Source organism: Crotalus tigris, unplaced genomic scaffold (genome assembly GCF_016545835.1).
Source record: "Crotalus tigris isolate CLP2741 ecotype Arizona unplaced genomic scaffold, ASM1654583v1 scf7180000021948.665609621:419813, whole genome shotgun sequence".
NCBI classification, from domain to species: Eukaryota; Metazoa; Chordata; class Lepidosauria; order Squamata; family Viperidae; genus Crotalus; species Crotalus tigris.
This window is the reverse complement of record NW_024098774.1, coordinates 284951-304955: the sequence shown is the minus strand read 5'-3', so window position 1 is coordinate 304955 and position 20005 is coordinate 284951. Positions and strand designations below refer to the sequence as shown.

The following is a 20005-nucleotide window of genomic DNA, read 5'->3' as shown; positions in this document are numbered from 1 at the left end:
GCACCTGGTAATCAAGAGAGGCTGCTGCACTCTGGAAATTGGACTTAATTAGGCCGATTCTCTTTCTCTCTTGCCCAGGGTTTTCCCCTCACCCCCCCCCCCATCATTACTGTAATGAGATTAAAGTCTCTTGGCTGCTTCAAGGGCTTTTTTCTTCTTCTTCCTTTTCACAGGGAGGAAGGAGTTCAAAAGCACAGCAAGGGGAGGGAGGGCAAAGGGGGGCAGAGACCCCTGCCCCTTCTTCCATGCTTTATCCCTCCCGCCCTCCCTCCCTTCCTTCTTCCTGTTCTCCCCAAACCTGCCTCCCCTCCAGCACTGATGATGCTCCCTAGTTGGGTCATGAAAGGTCTGCAAGGAAACCATCCAGCTCAGAGGGCACTCAGGACCCCACAGTCCCTTCCTCCTCCTCCTCCTCCTCCTCCTCCTCCTCCTCCTCCTCCTCCTCCTTTCTAGCCCTGATGATGTTCCCTAGATGGGTCATGAAATGTCTGCAAGGAAACCGCCCAGCTCAGAGATCAATAAAGACTCCAGAATCCTCTTCTCTCTCCTCTCCCTCTTCCCCCGTCCATTCCTTCCTCTTCTCGTCCTCCTCTTTCTCCTCCTCCCTCCCTCCCTTCTAGCACTGATAATGTTCCCTAGTTGGGTCATGAAATGTCTGCAAGAAAAACACCCAGCTCAGACAGCACCAAGGACTCCATACTCCTCCTCCTCCTCCTTCTTCTACTTCTTTCCTCGTGCTCCTCCTCCTCCTCTCCTGCTCCTCCTTCTTCTACTTCTTTCCTCCTCCTCCTCTTCCTCTTCCTCCTCGACGCCCTTTTTGCAAACCCCATTCCCTCCTCGCACTGATGATGTTCCCTAGTTGGGTCATGAAATGTCTGCAAGAAAACCACCCAGCTCAGAGAGCATCAGGGACCCCACAGTTCTCCTCCTCCTCCTCCTCCTCCTCCTCCTCCTCCTCCTCCTCCTCCTCCTCTCCACAAACCCCACACCCTTCTAGCCCTGATGAGGTTCCCTAGTTGGGTCATGAAACGTCTGCCAGAAAAGCACCCAGCTCAGAGAGCACCAGGGACCAAACAGTCCTCTCCTCCTCCCCCCCCACCCCCCCCCCGCAGTATGGACCCTGCCCGCCGCCCCCTCCTCACCGCCGCTGCTTCTTCTCCAGCTCGTGGTTGCGGCCCTGTTGCCCTTCCAGGTGCAGCTTGGTGTCCTGCAGCTCGGCCGTCAGGCGCTGGCACTTCTTCCGGAGGGTTTGCAGTGCCCGCTGGGTCTCCTCGCTATCGGCCTGCAAGTCGGTCAGCTGCCCCGGAAAGACCCCCGAGAGGAGGGGCGCTTTCAGCAGACCCGGCTCCTCTCCCACCGCCCAAGGCGCCCCCCCCCTCCCCGAGAGAGACGCCAGAGGACGCTTCCGTGGGGCTTCCGCCACCCCAATGGGGGAAACCCCCAGGCAGAAACCCCCCCCCCCGGAGGCCTCGAGAGACCCCCCCCCCAAGGGAGACCCCTTACCCGTCTCTCCAGCTGCCGCTTGCTCTGCTGCTCCACCTCCAGCTTGTCCTCAAACTCCTGCTGCAGCCGCTTCTTGGTGAAGTCGATCTCCCGGGATGCGCGCTCGTACTTCAGGCGCCATTCCCCCCCTGGGGGCAGGAGAAAGCCAGCGGGCAGCACGACCTGGTGGTTAGGGCATCGCCCCCTCCCCAAAACAGACCCTGTCCTGCTGGCAAGCTATGCTGGCCCGGGGATTCTGGGAGTGGAAGCCCACCCCTCTTAAAACAGGCTGGCTGGGGGATTCTGGGAGGGGAAGCCCACCCCTCTTAAAGCGGGGATTCTGGGAGGGGAAGCCCACCCCTCTTAAAGCAGGCTGGCTGGGGGATTCTGGGAGGGGAAGCCCACCCCTCTTAAAGCAGGCTGGCTGGGGGATTCTGGGAGTGGAAGCCCACCCTTCTTAAAGCAGGCTGGCTGGGGGATTCTGGGAGGGGAAGCCCACCCCTCTTAAAGCAGGCTGGCTGGGGGATTCTGGGAGGGGAAGCCCACCCTTCTTAAAGCAGGCTGGCTGGGGATTCTGGGAGTGGAAGCCCACCCCTCTTAAAGCAGGCTGGCTGGGGAATTCTGGAAGCCCACCCCTCTTAAAGCAGGCTGGATAGGGGATTCTGGGATTGGAAGCCCACCCCTCTTAAAGCGGGAATTCTGGGAGTGGAAGCCCACCTCTCTTAAAGCAGGCTGGATGGGGGATTCTGGGAGGGGAAGCCCACCCCTCTTAAAACAGGCTGGCTAGGGAATTCTTGGAGTGGAAGCCCACCCCTCTTAAAGCAGGCTGGCTGGGGAATTCTGGGAGGGGAAGCCCACCCCTCTTAAAACATGTTGGCTAGGGAATTCTGGGAGTGGAGGTCCACGTTTCTTAAGGTTGCCAAGGTTGAGAAAGACCACTGTCCCTGTTCCGTAAATGAGCCCCGGTCCAGGAAACTGACAGCGCAGCCTAGGGCCACCGAGGAAAGAGGAAGGAGAGGCGAGAACTGGCTGCCTAAGAGATGACCTCACCTGTATCGTCATCGTCCATCTCTCCGTTCAGCTCCGCCGCCCGGATCAGACGGGCCTCCATCACTTCCATCTCCATGGAGTCCATTTGTTTCTTGAGGGCATCGTACTTGGCCTGTGTGGGGAGGAGGGTAACAGAAGGTCAGGAGGGCAGCCACCCCACCCTCTGGGCTGGGTCCCAAGGAAGGCGTGCTGTCCAGGAGTTGTTTAGCCAGAGATTTTCAATCTTGGCCACTTTTAAGACTTGTGAACTTCAACACCCAGAATTCCACAGCCAGCCAAGGTGGTGCCCAGCTGGGTGGGCTAGGAACAAGATGAAGTCCTAGTCCTTGGGTTATGACCGTAATGGAGCCTGCCCAGAGCAGCTGTAAGTTGGAACGGTTGTAAAACAGGTCGGTTAGGGCAGGGTGTCCAACCTTGGCAACTTTCAAGACCTGTGGACCAACTCCCAGAATTCCCAAGGCAGCCATGTCCACAGGTTTTAAAGCTAGCTGGGGGAATTCTGGGAGTGGAAGTCCACAAGATGGTTAGGGAATTCTGGGAGTGGAAGTCCTCAAGTCTTAAAGATGGCTAGGGAATTCTGGGAGTTTTAGTCCACAAGTCTTAAAGCTGGCTGGGGAATTCTGGGAGTGGAAGTCCACAAAAGGGGCCAAACCTGGAGACCCCTGGTTTAGCCAAAGGCAGGATGGTGTTGACCAACAACTTGGACCCGAGGCTGGGAGGGCCACTTAGTCAGGAGGAATTGTGCGTTGTGATTTTATCCTTCTTTCTGGCAGATGTGAGGCTCCCCTCTGCATTCCCTAGGCCAGGGGTAGGCAACCTTGGCTCTTTTATGACTGGTGGACTTCAACTCCCAGAATTCCTGAGCCAGCATGGGGGAACTATGGCCCCCTCATGACTCGTGGACTTCAACTCCCAGAATTCCTGAGCCAGCATGGGGGAACTATGGCCCCTTCATGACTCGTGGATTTCAACTCCCAGAATTCCTGAGCCAGCATGTGGGAATTATGCCCCCCTTCATGACTCGTGGACTTCCTCCCAGAATTCCTGAGCCAGCATGGGGGAACTATGGCCCCTTCATGACTCGTGGACTTCCTCCCAGAATTCCTGAGCCAGCATGGTTCAGCTTGGAAACCTCTCCCTTTCCCCTCAGCATGGCTGGCTCAGGAATTCTGGGAGTTGAAGTCCAAAAACTGCTTTGGGGAGCTCATGGCGCAGCACGGAACACCGCCAAGTCAAAAATGCTATTTTTGGGCAGGGAAGAGGCAGCATGCACAGCATCCACCTGCTTCGCTGTCTGGTGCCCGACCAAATTTTCCCATGGATTTGTTTTTTTAATATTGCTTCTCAAACCTCTTTTAAGACGGATGTTTCCATTTTGAATACGCTGCAACTGGAAACAGCATCGCCAAGGACATCCCTGTCAGGGCCACCAGGATCCCTCGACTTATAACAGTCCGTTTAGTGACCGTTCAAAGTTACAAGGGCACTGGGAAAGTGGCTTACGACCGTTTTTTCACACTTACGACCGTTGCAGCATCCTCCGGGTCACGGGATCATAATTCAGGCACTTGCCACTGGCTTGTATATTGATGACGGTCGCAGCGTCCCGGGAGGGGTCACGTGACCCCCTTTTGCGACTTTCTGATAAGCAAAGTCAAACGGGGGGGAGCCGGATTCACTTAACGGCCATGTGACTAAGTTACCAATGGCAGGTTAATAGATCTTGAAATTGCCCTTGCAAGGCAAATGTTAAATGAACTTTATCCCATTTCATCATCGTTGTTTGTCCCAGTTGTTAAGCAAATCACTGCAGTTTTTAATCATTTTTTTTCCTGATGCCCACCTGCTCTGCAAGGTGGCTGTGAGTGGGTAGTTAAGTTTAGAACAGAATGGAACAGAACAGAGAGTAGAGTAGAGTAGAGAAGAATATAGAATGGAATGGAATGGAATGGAATAGAATAGAATATAGAATATGGAATGGAATGGAATAGAATAGAATAGAATAGAATAGAATAGAATAGAATAGAATAGAATAGAATAGAATAGAATAGAATAGAATAGAATATAGAATATAGAATATGGAATGGAATAATAGAATAGAATAGAATAGAATAGAATAGAATAGAATAGAATAGAATAGAATAGAATAGAATAGAATAGAATATAGAATATAGAATATGGAATGGAATGGAATGGAATGGAATAGAATAGAATAGAATAGAATAGAATAGAATAGAATAGAATAGAGAATATAGAATAGAATAGAATAGAATAGAACAGAACAGAATAGAACGGAATATGGAATATGGAATGGAATAAAATAAAATAGAATAATGAATAGAACATAACAGAATATGGAATATGGAATGGAATGGAGTAGAGTAGAGTAGAGTAGAATAGAATAGAATATAGAATATAATAGAATAATGAATAGAATAGAGTAGAGTAGAGTACAGTGGAGTGGAATGGAATGGAATGGAATAGAATGGAATGGAATAGAATAGAATATAGAATAGAATAGAATAGAATTCTTTATTGGCCAAGTGTGATCAGACGCACGAGGAGTTCATTAAGTGACTCATTGCAGTCATTAAGTGAATCCGGCTTCCCCGTTGACTTTGCTTGTCAGTAGGTGGCAAAAAGGCGATCAGGTGCCCCTGGGACGCTGTGGCCGTCATAAATACGGGTCCCTTAATAAACTCCTGGCCAAGCGTCCGAATTCTGATCACACAAAGACGGGGATGCTGCGACGGTTCGTAGGAGGGGAAACCGATTTAAGTCCCTTTTTTCCCCAATGGTGTTTCGACTTCCAATCATCGCTAAACGGGGACTCCCCGTCTTCCAGACGCATTCTCTCAAGTGTCCCTTGTGAATCCAACTCCAGCCCGGAGCCTCTCTCGGCTCACCTGCAGATCCTTCATGTCCTTCTCCCCCCGTAGGCGCTCGGCCGTCTCCGCGTCCAGACGCTGGGAAGCCGACTCTCCGGTGTTCCTCTCGTCCGTCAGCTCTGACGTTAGCTCCGCGACCTGAGAGGAGGAGGAAACAGAAGTTGGCCCACAGCCAGGGGGGTGGGGAGGGGGGTTTGGAATGGAAGCCCACCGGAATCGGATGTTTTCGCATTGACAACAGAGGGAAACGTAGCCACCTTTTCCCTTTTGCTTTTAGAGTTAGATGATGCTGGGAAGGAGGGATGTGAAGGAGAGTCCAGCTAGACATAACAACACTAAACCTAGCCTGAGAATCAAGGTTATTGAAATAAGAGATGATAAGAATTGGCCCAGGCTGGAGAGCTGGAGAGGAAGCCTGCTTTCAAGTTAATTGGGGAATGTGATTTATGACTAATTGGAGGAGGGAATTGCACATTGATACTATGTGCCCAGGGGAGGGGAATTCAGTTTTTGACTTCGATTATGCAGTGCCGATGTTATGCTATTCGGATAAAAGATTCTTTAAGGTAAACAACGCCTCGAAGTTCTTTTGAAGAGTTTCGTCTCTCGGAACTATGACACTTCCCCTCTTTGAGAATCCGCTAAAGAAAAACCCAGATGTATTAGAAGTCGTGTCCCCCCACTCAACATCTGGATTTTGTGGAACAGGTCAGGGCTAACCCCCTGCCACTGGCCTTCAAGGAGAAATCTGATTAATTGAAGGATGGGTGTTCCTGATCCGTTTCTTTATCAAAATTTTCTTTCTTTACTTTCTCCAGGTGTCAAATGTATTTATGCGCCAACCATTCATTTCTTCATAAAATGACTTATGGACTATTGATAGAATTTGCTTGTTTTATTTATAAAAATGAATTTATTTATTTACAGCAGGGGTCTCCAAAGTTGACCACTTTAAGACTTGTGGACTTCAATTCCCAGAATTCCTCAGCCAGCCCTGCATCTCTGGCTACTGTCCCACGGGTCAGTGTTTTTCGAGTGTGGATCCTTTAAGAGGTGTGGACTTCAACGCCTTAAAGACGGGTCTTCCAACTTGGCCCTTGTTCAACTCCCAGAATTCCCCATCCAGGGAATTGAAGTCTCCCCCTCTTAAAGCAGGCTGACTGGGGGATTCTGGGAGTGGAAGCCCAGCCCTCTTAAAGCATTCTGGCTGGGGAATTCTGGGAGTGGAAGCCCACCCCCTTAAAGCATGCTGACTGGGGGATTCTGGGAGTGGAAGCCCACCCCTCTTAAAGCAGGCTGGCTAGGGGATTCTGGGAGTGGAAGCCCACCCCTCTTAAAGCAAACTGGCTGGGGGATTCTGGGAGTGGAAGTCCCCCCCCTTAAAGCTTGCTTGCTGGGGAATTCTAGGAGTGGAAGCCCACCCCTCTTAAAGCAGGCTGGTTGGGGGATTCTGGGAGTGGAAGCCCACCCCTCTTAAAGCATGCTGACTGGGGGATTCTGGGAGTGGAAGTCCTCCCCTCTTAAAGGGGCCAAGTCTGAAAAAACAGTTACGATCTCAGAGGATCAGAGAGGAGAAAGGCCAGCCGTGAGCTTAATGGAGGCTGAAGATTCAATCCTGGACATCATTTAGATTCACCTTATTGGCCAAATGAGCAGCATTTAATTGATTTAATTAACGAGATGCTGCTTGCCAAAAAAAGGGCAGGGATGGTCGGGCAGATGCAAAGCCAGGCCGGGAGATGTTCCTGCTTCTTCTGATCTTCTGCAGAACTTTCTGCCCTCACCCTAAAAGTCCAGGCAAGTGGCAGACGCTACTCCTGGTTGCAGAGCTCCTCGTCTACTCCCTAAGTACAGGCAGTCCTCAACTTAACGACTGCAATGGAGTCCAACATTTCTGTCACTAAGTAGGGGAGCTGTTAAGTCAGCTTTGCCCCGTTTTACGACCTTCCTTGCCATCGTGAACTGCTGTCGTCGCTAAGTGAGACACACAGTTGTGAAGCAAATCCAGCTTCCCCCATTGGCTGGGCTGGTCGGAAGGTCGCAAGAGGGGATCCCGCGACCGTCGTAAACGTGAGTCAGTGGCCCGGTGTCTGAATTTTGATCGTGGGACCGTTGGGGGGGGGTGTCGATTAGCGTGAAAAAACAGTCGCGAAGTCACTTTTTTTTCAGTGCCGTGGTTAACGTGGATCGGTCGCTAAACGAACGGTCGTTAAGTCGAGGACTTTAACTTGGGGGGGGGGAGGATTTCAAGGCCTTACCTTGCTCTCCAAACGGTCGCTGCTCAGCCGCAGTTCGTTCCGCTCTTTCTCCACCTTCTCCAGGCGGCCCTTTAGCTGCTGGATTTCTTCCTGCGAGGAGAAGGAAAAGCAGGCTGCGAGAGCGCCAGAGTTTCGGCCCCGGGTTGGGAAGTCGGGCTGGAAGGGGCCCTGGAGGTCTTCTAGTCCAACCCCCTGCCCCAGGCAAGAGTCCTTGCAGCTTCCCAATCTTCCCATTGCCAGGAAATTTCTCCTTTGGTTCCAGGTTGGGTCTCCCTCTGAGGGGTTTGCCCACCCTCCCTTTCTTCCTTTTTTCCTTCCCTTCTTTCTTTCTTTCCTTCCTTCCTTTCCTCCCATGTCCCTCCCTCCTTTCCTTCCTTCCTCCCTCCATCTCATCCCTCCCACTTTTTCTTTCTTTCTTTTTCTCCCCTTTCCTTCCTTCCTCTCCTCCCTCGTCCCACCCTCACTTCCTCCCTCTCTCCTTCCTCTCCCTCTTTTCTTTCTTCCTTTCTTTTTCTCCCTTTCTTCCTCCTTCCCTCCCTCTTTCTCCTTTCCTTCCATCCTTCCTCCCTCCCTTCCTTTCCTTTCTTTCACCCCTCCCTCCCTTTCTTTCTCTCCTTCCAATTTCCTTCCTCGCTCCCTCCCTTCCTCCCTCCTTCCCTCCCTCTCTTCCCTTTCTTCCTTCTTTCCTTCTCTCCTTCCTTTCCTTCCTCACTCTCCCTCCCTCTCCTTCCTTCCTTCCTCCCTCCCTCTCCTCCTTTCCTTTCTTCCCTTCCTCCCTTTCCTTCTCTCCTTCCTCTTTCCTTCCTCACTCCCTCCCTCTCCTTCCTTCCTCCCCCCTCCCTCTCTTCCTTTCTTCCCTCCCTCCCTTTCTTTCCTTCTCTCCTTCCTTTCTTTCCTTCCTCCCTCCCTCCCTTCTTCTAGAATCATAGGCCTGGAAGGGACCCGGGAGTCATCTAGTCCAGCTCCTTGCTTGATCAGGAGACCTTACACCACCCCAGACCAACGGCCGTCCAATCTCTTCCTCAAAGCCTCCAGTGATGGAGTACCTGCAACTTCTCAAGGGAAGCCCTTCTTCTTTTCACTATCATTTAATATCCCAAAATCCCTCCCTACGTCCAGGCCGGACTCTCCCTCTGACTTCAATTCCTGGGAATTCCCCAGCCGGCAGGCTTTAAGATGGGTGGACTCAGAGGTCATCTAGTCCAGCCCCCTGCCCCGGGCAAGAGTCCTTATTATACCACGTAGGCAAATGGACGCCCAGTTTTCCCTTGAACCTAACCCAACCCTTGTTGGCTGGGGGATTCTGGGAGCTGAAATCCACCGGTCAGGAAGGGGCCCTAGTTCTCCATCCCTATATTATTCGTGGTCAATGAAAGAACACCGCGATGTAAAAAAGATGCTGAGACTCTAGAAAGAGTGCAGAGAAGAACAACAAAGATGATCAGGGGACTGGAGGCTAAAACATATAAGGTTGCTGGAATTGGGGATGTCTAGTTTAACGAAGAGAAGGACGAGGGGAGACAGGATAGCAGCCTTCCGGTATCTCAGGAGCTGCCCCAAAGAAGAGGCAGTCAAGCTATTCTCCAAAGCACCTGAAGGCAGGACAAGAAGCAACGGATGGAAACTCATCAAGGAGAGAAGCAACCTAGAACTAAGGAGGAATTTCATGATAGTTAGAAAAATTAACCAGTGGAACAACCTGCCTCCAGAAGCGGTGAATGCTCCAACACTGGAAGTTTTTAAGAAGAGACCGGACAGCCATTTGTCCGAAATGGGATAGGGTTTCCTGCCTGAGCAGGGGGTTGGACTAGATGACCTCCAAGGTCCCTTCCAACTCTATTCTATTCTAAGAGACTGGACTGCCATTTGTCCAAAATGGGATAGGGTTTCCTGCCTGAGCAGGAGGTTGGACTAGATGACCTCCAAGGTCCCTTCCAATTCTATTCTATTCTAAGGGACTGGACTGCCATTTGTCCGAAATGGGATAGGGTTTCCTGCCTGAGCAGGAGGTTGGACTAGATGACCTCCAAGGTCCCTTCCAACTCTATTCTATTCTAAGGGACTGGACTGGACTAGATGACCTCCAAGGTCCCTTCCAACTCTATTCTATTCTAAGGGACTGGACTGGACTAGATGACCTCCAAGGTCCCTTCCAACTTTACTATTATTATTAATTTCCCCAGTTCTTCTTCAAGACCCACCCTAGGGGGGGGGTCCCTCCCTCCTCCAGCCAGGAGACCCACGTACATCTTTGGCCCGGATCTGGTCCTCCGTCAGCTGAACCTCAATCAGAGGCCGAACGGTGGTAAAAAGTTTCCACCAAGGCCAGCCCTTCACGCCCTTATTCTTCTTGATGTTCTTCTGGACGCAACGGATAGCCAGGTCCTGAATCTGCATTGGGGGGGGGGGAACAAGAGGGGAAGAGAAGAGGATCAGGCCAAGAGGAGCCCCTTCCCCTGTGCAGGGCAGGGCCGAAACCAGGACACCCACGCCCCCCTCGGCCCTTCTCCGGCCCTTCTCCGTGGTCCTTCCAAAGGCTTCAGAAGGGTCCAAGGAAGAACTCAACTTACGAGAAGACCAGGCGGACTCTCTTTCGCTACATCAGCGGTTCTCCACCTGTGGGTCGGGACCCCATTTGGGGTCGAACGACCATTTCACGGGGGTCGCCAAACAACGCAGTCCGCCATTTTTTCCCCCCTTTTCCAGCTGTGCTCCTCCCTTTTATTCTATTGGCTTTTGAAAGCCAATAGAACAGACTCTCTTGAATAGAGTCTAACTCTATTGGCTTTCAAAAGCCAATAGGAATTGTCCAGGCTGTCTCTGCCCTGCTGAGCCCGCCAAAAGTCCCGTTCTGCAAACGGTGCTGCACCAGTGGAGTAGTCCTCGACTTACGACCGGTTGGGGGGGGGTCGCGGCATTAAAAAGGTTGAGAACCACTGCACTACATCGATCTATCCATCCCTCCCTCCTTATCTATATTATTTATCTATCTCTATGAAATCTATTTATATCTGCCCATCCATCCGTAATGTCTTTACATCCTATCCTATCCTTCGTTTCTTTCTTTCTTCTTTCTTTCTTTCCTTTCTTTCTTACTTTCTTTCTTCTTTCTTCTTTCTTTTTTTTACTTTCTTTCTTACTTTCTTCTTTCTCTATTTTTTACTTTCTTACTTTCTTTCTTCTTTCTCTTTCTTTTTTTACTTTCTTTCTTACTTTTTTTCTTTCCTTTCTTTCTTTTTTCCTTTTTTTCTTTTCTTTCTTTCTTTCATCTGTCTGTCTGTCTGTCTGTCTGTCTGTCTGTCTATCTATCTATCTATCTATCTATCTATCTATCTATCTATCTATCTATCTATCTATCTATCCCAGACATGTCAAACACAAGGGCCGGGGACCGGATGCGGCCCGCAAAGTGGTTTCATGTGGCCTGCGAAGCCATCCTGGAAACAGTGAGGGAATGACCCCCGCTGCCTTGGCCCTGGCCCAGGCCAGCCAGGAGCCAATGTACAATTTTGTGGTGGCCATCTATGCTGAAACACATTCAGTCTTCGCTCCACAAGGCTGCCTAGAAACAGCGAGGAACCAGCCCCTGGGTGCATGTCGGCCCTGTCCCCTGGGTGCGTGCTGGGGAGGGGTCCCCCTTTGTGAGGAATGAAGAAATGGACCATCACCTGGAAGTGGCCAGCAAATGGCCCTCGCCTACGTCACCTATCCAGCTTGATGGACTCTGCCCTGGTCCCCCCCCCTTCTGCCAGAGACCCTCAGATCTGCCCCACTCCTGCCCAGGCCCCCACAGGCACCCTTGACACGAATGATGTAGAACTGGCCACGCCCACCTAGTAGGCCCCACCCACTCCCTCCACGCCCACCCAGTAGGCCGCCCCCCCCTCCCGAGGGAAACTGCAATGCTGATGCGGCCCTCAATGAAATTGAGTTTGACACCTCTGATCTATGTTTATTTATCGTGTATCTATCATGTCTATCTATTTATCTGTCTCTACCTATCTATTTATGTCTGTCCATCCAGCCAGCCATTATGTCTGTCTATCCTATCCTATCCTCCTTCCCTCCCTCCACCCACCCACCCACCCATCTATCTATCCATTTATTTATCATGTATCTATCATGTCTATCTATTTATCTATACCTATTTATATCTGTCCATCCATCCAGCCATTATGTCTGTCTATCCTATCCTATCCTATCCTATCCTATCCTATCGTCCCTCCACCCACCCACCCACCCATCTATCTATCCATTTATTTATATTTATCTATCATGTCTATTTATCTATCTCTACGTATCTATTTATATCTGTCCATCCAGCCAGCCATTATGTCTGTCTATCCTATCCTATCCTATCCTATCCTATCCTCCCTCCACCCACCCACCCACCCACCCACCCACCTACCTACCTACCTACCTACCTACCTACCTACCTATCTATCTATCTATCTATCTATCTATCTATCTATCTATCTATCCATTTATTTATCGTGTATCTATCATGTCTATTTATCTATCTCTACGTATCTATTTATATCTGTCCATCCAGCCAACCATTATGTCTGTCTATCCTATCCTATCCTCCTTCCCTCCCTCCACCCACCCACCCACCTATCTATCCATTTATCATGTATCTATCATGTCTATCTATTTATCTATACCTATCTATTTATATCTGTCCATCCATCCAGCCATTATGACTGTCTATCCCAGGGGTAGGCAACCTTGGCTCTTTTATGACTCGTGAACTTCAACTCCCAGAATTCCTGAGCCATCATGGCTGGCTTAGGAATTCTGGGAGTTGAAGTCCACGGGTCATAAAAGAGCCAAGGTTGCCTACCCCTAGTCTATCCTATCCTATCCTATCCTATCCTATCCTATCCTATCCTATCCTCCCTCCCTCCCTCCCTCCCTCCACCCACCCACCCACCCACCCACCCACCCACCCACCTATCTATCTATCTATCTATCTATCTATCTATCTATCTATCTATCTATCCATTTATTTATCGTGTATCTATCATGTCTATTTATCTATCTCTACGTATCTATTTATATCTGTCCATCCAGCCAGCCATTATGTCTGTCTATCCTATCCTATCCTATCCTATCCTATCCTCCCTCCCTCCCTCCCTCCACCCACCCACCCACCCACCCACCCACCATCTATCTATCTATCTATCTATCTATCTATCTATCTATCTATCTATCTATCTATCTATCTATCCATTTATTTATCGTTTATCTATCTCTACGTATCTATTTATTCCGTCTATCCTATCCTATCCTATCCTATCCTATCCCTCCTTCCAACCATCTATCTATCTATCACTATCCATTTATCTATTGTGTACCTATCATGTCTATTTATTTATCTCTATGTATCCATTTATATCTGTCCAGCCAGCCAGCCATTATGTCTGTCTACCCTACCTTTCCTTTTCTTTCCTTTCCTTCCTTCCTTCCTCCTTCCTCTTTCTCTATCTATCCATCCTTCCACCCGCCCATCCATCCATCCATCCATCCATCCATCCATCCATCCATTTAATTTATTTATTTACTGATTTATTTCCACATGGGCCTGGCTGAGGAATTCTGGGAGTTGAAGTCCACAAGCCATGAAAGGGCCAGGTTGGAAGGCCCCTCTACCCTAGACAAACGGTTGTCCAATCATTTCTAGAAAGCTTCCAGAGATGGGGTGCCCTGTTCCTGCCTGCTCTTTGGGAAGCCCTTTCTTGGAAAAAACGGTCTGATCTTTCCGAAAACCCAGGGCCCCACTTGAAACAGGAGGAGGAAGAACAGGCGTTTGATGTGTTCGCCCCGTTAAAGTTATTTGTAAAAATAATAAAACCCCTAAAGCAGTGTTTCTCAACCTTGACAATTTTAAGGCATGTGGACTTCAACACCCAGAATTCCACAGCCAGCATTGCTGGCTGTGGAATTCTGGGAGTTGAAGTCCACATGCCTTAAAATTGTCAAGGTTGAGAAACACTGCCCTAAAGGGAGATGAATCGTGGATTGGAATAATGGGGGAGGGGGATCCTGCCTCATGTTGAACCACACCCCCATTTCAGAGCTGCAACACCATGATTGTGCAAGCTTGTGGAACAAGCAAAAATCTTTAATCTGCAAGCCCCCCAGACTCACCCTGTAGGGGCACAGAAATTTAATAAATAAAGAGAGAGAGAGAGAGAGAGAGAGAGAGAGAGAGAGAGAGAGAGAGAGAGAGGATAAATAGATAGACTAGATAGATAGATAGACAGACAGACAGACAGACATGATAGATAGATAAATAGATGATAGATAGATAGATAGATAGATAGATAGATAGATAGATAGATAGATAGATAGACAGACGATATAGATAGACAATGATATAGAGATAGATAGATAGACAGACAGAAGACATGATAGATAGATGATAGATACATAAATAGAGATGATAGATAGATAAACAGACATGATAGATAGATAATTAGATAGATGATAGATGATATAGATAATGATAGAGATAGATAGAAAGATAGATAGATAGATAGACAGACCGATAGACATGATAGACAGACAGACAGATAGACATGATAGATATAGATAGACAGATAGATAGATAGACAGAAGACATGATAGATGATAGATAAATAAATACAGATGATAGATAAATAGATAGATAGATAGATAGATAGATAGATAGATAGATAGATAGATAGATAGATAGATAGATAGATAGATAGATATGGTGAAGAGAGAGAGAGGGGGGGAGAGAGAGAAAGAGAGAGAGAGAGAGAGAGAGAGAGAGAGGGAGAGAGAGAAAGAGAGAGAGAGAGGAAGACCCCCTTTCGTAGCTTTGGACTCCCCCCTCTCTCCCCCCATGTCCCCCAGGCCCACCTACCTTGCCTTTCTTTCTCTAGGACAGACAAGGGGGCCTCTCCGAACAGCCCCCCCCTCCACCCCCCCACTTGCTGGAGAATTGCGAAGAGGAGGCACGGGGATCACACAGTTCCCCTCCTACCTGTTGCAAGGCTGAAGAGGCAGCTCCCAAGGCCAAGGGGGGGGAGACAAATGAAATGGGGCTGGGGGGGCCGGGAGGAAGCTGATGCTGCTGCCGATGCTGCTGCAGATGGTTTCCTTATGGAGCCCACCACTTCCCTGCCGGAGACTCTTTGCAAGAGGCAAAGCTGCCCATTTTAGGATAAGAAGAGAGGCATAAACACAGCAGCGGAGAGAGAGTTGTGTGTGTGCGCGTGCGTGTGTGTGCATGTGTACACACACGTGTGACTCACTCCTTTTCTGCCTAGCCTGACTTTTAAGGAATATACATATCTGCATGCCCAGATACAGACAGACACAGGAGTCCCTGGTGCTCTCTGAGGTGGCTGGTTTCCTTGCAGATGTTTTATGACCCACACTAGAGAACATCATCAGTGCTAGAAGGGTGTGGGGTTTGTGAGAAGGAGGAGGAGGGGAGGGGGGAGGGGGAGGAGGAGGAGGGGGAGGAAGGCTACTGTGGGGTCCCTGGTGCTCTCTGAGCTGGGTGGTTTCCTTGCAGACGTTTCATGACCCAACTAGGGAACATCATCAGTGCTAGAAGGGAGGGGGGTTTGTGGAGTGGAGGAGGAGGAGGAGGAGGAGGGGAGAAAGAGAAGGAGAAAAAGAAAGAGAAGAAAGAAGGAGAAAGGGAACTGTGGGGTCCATGGTGCTCTTTTGAGCTGGGTGGTTTTCTTGCAGACGTTTCATGATCCCACTAGGTAACGTCATCAGCGCTAGAAGGGAGGAGGAGGAGGAGGAGGAAGAGGAGGAGGAGGAGGAGGAGGAGGAGGAGGAGGAGGAGGAGGAGGAGGAAGGCTACTGTGGGGTACTTGGTGCTCTCTGAGCTGGGCGGTTTCCTTGTAGACATTTCATGACCCAACTAGGGAACATCATCAGTGCTAGGAGAGGGAGGAGGAGGAGGAGGAGGAGGAGGAGGAGGAGGAGGAGGAGGAGGAGGAGGAGGAGGAGGAGGAGGGAAAGAGAAGGAGAAAAAGAAAGAGAAGAAAGAAGGAGAAAGGGAACTGTGGGGTCCATGGTGCTCTTTTAAGCTGGGTGGTTTTCTTGCAGACGTTTCATAACCCAACTAGGGAACATCATCAGTGCACTGATGTTGTTACCTAGTTGGGTCATGAAACGTCTGCAAGAAAACCACCCAGCTCAAAAGAGCACCATGGACCCCCTCCCCATTTCCACCCTGAGCTACCAATATTCTCCTTTACAGGCAGACAGACCCCCCCCCCCAAAATAACATACATCCTACCTTTCTCTTCTTGAAATGCTGGCGGGCCAGGAATCCCCGGCAGGCAGCCTGGAACAGGGTGATGCTTCGGCACAGCTGCTTATCCCGCTGCTCCTCCAGCTTCGCCAAAGTCCCTGCCCGAAAGAACACCTGGGGGGGTCAGGGTACGGGAGGGGGGGCAGAGGGAGAGAAGAGGGGGGGGGACGATGCAGAAAAGATGGGGGTCGGTCCCGGCGGTGGGGCAGGCTCCCACCCAAAGAGACGGGGAATCCAACGTCAGAGTTTTCAGCCGGGCAAGGGCCCTCCTTTGGGAGAGGGGGGGAGGCCGGGGACCCCTGGGGACCCCCCATTTGGCCCCCCGAGGGCCTGCATCGTGGACGGGGACCCCAAGGGCTGGATTCAAAGGGCCAGCGCAGGGGGTACAGACTAGTCTGTGTGCGGCAGAGGCTTTCAAGGGGCCAGGGCGAAGTGGGGTGCAGGGCAAAGGGGGGGGACCCTTCTCCTTCACCCCCACGTGCCCGGAGGCCTGGAGGAAGGAGACCCCCCCCTTCTAACCGAGATCCCAGCGATCCCCCTTTCTCAGATGCTCCCCATAATTTGCCGGCTTGAACGAAGCTTCTCTCCTCTCCTCCTGGAGTGAATCAGCCAGCCGCCCCCTCCCTGGGGGGGGTGGAGGGGGGGCTGGGCATCTTCCTGGCAGGCCAGGGGGCTGACTTCACCCCAGCGCTGTGTGTGTGTGTGTTGTGTGTTGTGTGTGTGTGTGTGTGCGTGGGCACGTTTTTGCAGGCAGCGAGATGCAAGGCAGGAGCCAAAAAAAAAAAAACAGGCCTGGCGCCCGTCCACGGAAGCCACCCCCCCCACCACTGCTGCCCGTGGGAACTCCCGTGCCCATCTTCCCCAGCCTGAAGCAGAGCTCCGGGTGGGCGTGGGAGTGGGGGGGGGTCTCGGCCGATTCGCACGTGCCACGTTTCCTTGGGAAAAAACAGGTTGCAAAAAAAATGACGACACTTTTTGCAGAATTGGAGAATCACCTTCTGCAGCACTTTTGGCGAGCGGGCGGGAGAGAAAGAGAGAGGGGGGGTGGTGGCAAAACAAGGCAGTCCTCGATTTACGACCGCCACTGGAACGGTTACAAGTCGTCGCGGTCGTAAATCGAGGCGCCCGTGGAACCGGAAGTTGTTTTTTTTTTTTCTCTCTCTCAGCCAAAACGTTGCGACAGGAATGATGAATTGGGAAGGTCGTGATGTGAACACCCTGCGGTCATTAAGTGGACACTGCGGTCGTTAAGCGAATCTGTTCGTTTGAGTCGGCTTTTTTTTTTTCTTTTTCTTTTTGGCTGGAAACTGGCAGGGAAAAAACACACACACACACACACACCAAAACCTCGGTTGTGTGACCGCCGAGCGACGCAACAGGTCACAAAGACCCCTTTAGCGACCGTTCAAAGTGACGACGGCCCTGGCCAGAGGGACTTTGGACCGTTTTTCACACTTAACGACCGTCGCAGCCATTTCGACGCGATCCAAATTCAGACGCTGGGCAGCCGGTTCATTGTTATGGCGGTCACAGAGTCCCGGTGTGTGTGTGTGGGTGTGGGTGTGTGTCACATGATCCCCTTTTTGTGATCTTCTGACCTGCAAAGTCGAGGGGGGGGGGGTGAGGAGGAAGCCGGATTTGCTTAACGACCATGTGACCCTTAAGAACCTCAAGGATTCTCTTAACGACCGTGGCAAGGTAGGTCGTAAAACGGGGCTAAGCCCTTTTCAACGACTGCCTCGCTTAGCGACGGACGTTCTGGGCTCAATCTTAGTCGTACATTGAGGGCGACTGGCGTTGCGTCTGTCCTGGAGGGGACCCTTCTGCTGCCCCCCACCCACCCACCCACCCCAGACACCCCCCCACCCCAGACGCCCCCTGGTGGCCTTCTCCATCATCTCACCCGGCTCACACCCATCTGGAAGCAATTCTGCTCCAATTCCAGCGACTGCAGCAGCTCTTCCACAGCCTTGGGGGGGGGGAGAAAGGGGGGGGGAGAAAGCAGAAGAGAGGAGGGGGCTTCAGAGACCATGCTTCCCCCCCCCCCACCTCAAAAGCTCCAGCCTCCTCCTCCCGTCCACTCTGCCCCCTCGTGAGCGCAGCTATCCCAGGTCTTGGGGTCTGGAAGTGCAGGGAGGCAGACCCCAGACCCATCCTCCCCCCCCTCCCCTGGCCCTGGCAGAGAGACAGAAGCCCCCCTCCCCAATTCCAGCCTGCCTACCCTCCTCTCGTCCGTGACGATGTAATGGCGCCCGTGCTTCTTGCTCAAGTGGGGAGCCAGCACCTCGAACCGGCGGCGGAATTCGGCAAAGACCATGTGGTCAGGGTAACCTGGGGAGGGGGAGAGAGAGAGGAGGAGAAGAAGGGGGGACGTTAGAAGGGGAGGGGGCTCAACTGCCAGCCTGGACACAAAACATGGGAGGGGTCCCACCAGGCTTTTCGGCCTGAAGGGAGTCAAGCTCTTCTCCCAAGCCCCTGAAAGGCAGGACAGGAAGCGACAGATGGAAACTCATCCAGGAGAGAAACAACCTGGAACTAAGGAGGAAATTTCCTGACAGGGAGGACAATTAACCAGTGGAACTGCTTGCCACCAGAGGTTGTGGGTGCTCCATCACCGGAGGTTTTTTAAGAGGAGATTGGACCACCATTTGTCTGGAATGGTCTCCTCTAGGGTCTCCGGCTTGAGCAGGGGGTTGGACTAGATGACCTCCAAGGTCCCTTCCGACTGGGCTATTCTGTGATTCTGTCAGGGTCTCCTGCCCGAGCAGGGGGCTGGACTAGCAGACCTCCAAGGGCCCTTCCAACTCTGTGATTCTGTTCACAACCTGGAATTAAGGAGAAACTTCCTGACAGTGAGGACAATGAACCAGTGGAACTGCTTGCCACCAGAAATTGTGGGGGCTCCATCACTGGAGGTTTTTAAGTGGAGATTGGACAGCCATTTGTCTGAGATGGTATATGGTTTCCTGCCTGAGCAGGAGGTTGGGCTAGATGACCTCCAAGACCCCTTCTAACTCTGTTATTGTGTTATATTCTGTTAAGGCTAAAAAAAAAAAAACGAAGAACGGTGGCAGGAATTGGGGATGTCTAATTTAATGAAGAGAAGGACAAGGGGGGACATGATGGCAGCTTTCCAATATTTGGGGGGCTGCCCCAAAGAAGAGGGGGGGGTCCATTTATTCTCCAAGGCCCCTGAAGGCAGGACAAGAAGCAACAGGTGGAAACTCATCAAGGAGAGAAGCAACCTGGAACTAAGGGGAAACTTCCTGACAGTGAGAACAATTAATCGGTGGAACTCCTTGCCACCAGAAGTTGTGGGCGCTCCATCAGTGGAGGTTTTTAAGAAGAGACTGGACAGCCACCCTGTCTGGAGTGGTAGAGGGTCTCCTGCTTGAGCAGGGGGCTGGACTAGAAGACCTCCAGGGTCCCTTCCAACTTTCTTCTGGTTGCCTAAGTGCCTGAATTTCGACCACGTGATTGCAGGGATGCTCTGATGGCCGTAACTGTGAGGACGGGTGCTAAGTCCTCAGTCACTCCTTCAGGGCCGCTGTAAGTTTGAACCGTCGCTAAACAAACGGTCGCTAAGTCGAGGACTGTGAGCGTCCGTCCTCAGGCGAACATCCAGAAGGGTCTCTTCAGCTTTAGCGGACCCCCCCGCCTCCCCCCACAAATCCAGGGCCAGCAGCAACTGTCCCCAAAGACCCTTTTGTTCACTTTTTTGGGGAAAAAAAATCATTATCGAAATGTAAAATACCCAAAAACAGGAAAAAAATTTCCTTTGGCACTGAAGAATGGCAGAGCCTCCCAGAGTGGGGAGGGGGGGGGACTGGCACATGCTTATGCACACACACACACACACACAGCCCGCCTGGCGGGTCCCGAGTTCCAAATAAGGCTGCAAGGAGAGAGGAGGAAGCAGAGGTGGCCAAGATCTGCGGGCAGCTAGCTGTTTCTGGCCCCCACGGCCTGCGAGCGGAGGGTGGTCCGGGGTGCTTTGGGCCAGGGGGGGGGGGGGCGTGGAA

General features: G+C 51.3%; 1 protein-coding gene across 5 annotated transcripts in view; it reads right to left on the bottom strand.

Moving 5' to 3' along the window:
* The window catches only part of MYO18A (myosin XVIIIA), a 199789-nt gene that overhangs the window by 59915 nt on the left and 119869 nt on the right, over window positions 1–20005 (bottom strand). For all 5 annotated transcript variants that reach the window (XM_039319030.1, XM_039319032.1, XM_039319033.1 and 2 more), the window contains 9 exons: window positions 18205–18314; window positions 17887–17952; window positions 15969–16097; window positions 9926–10069; window positions 7679–7768; window positions 5439–5558; window positions 2533–2644; window positions 1504–1631; window positions 1143–1297 (listed from right to left, as the gene is read on the bottom strand). In XM_039319030.1, the coding sequence (XP_039174964.1) occupies window positions 1143–1297; window positions 1504–1631; window positions 2533–2644; window positions 5439–5558; window positions 7679–7768; window positions 9926–10069; window positions 15969–16097; window positions 17887–17952; window positions 18205–18314 (1054 nt within the window). The remainder of the gene's footprint in view (window positions 1–1142; window positions 1298–1503; window positions 1632–2532; window positions 2645–5438; window positions 5559–7678; window positions 7769–9925; window positions 10070–15968; window positions 16098–17886; window positions 17953–18204; window positions 18315–20005) is intronic.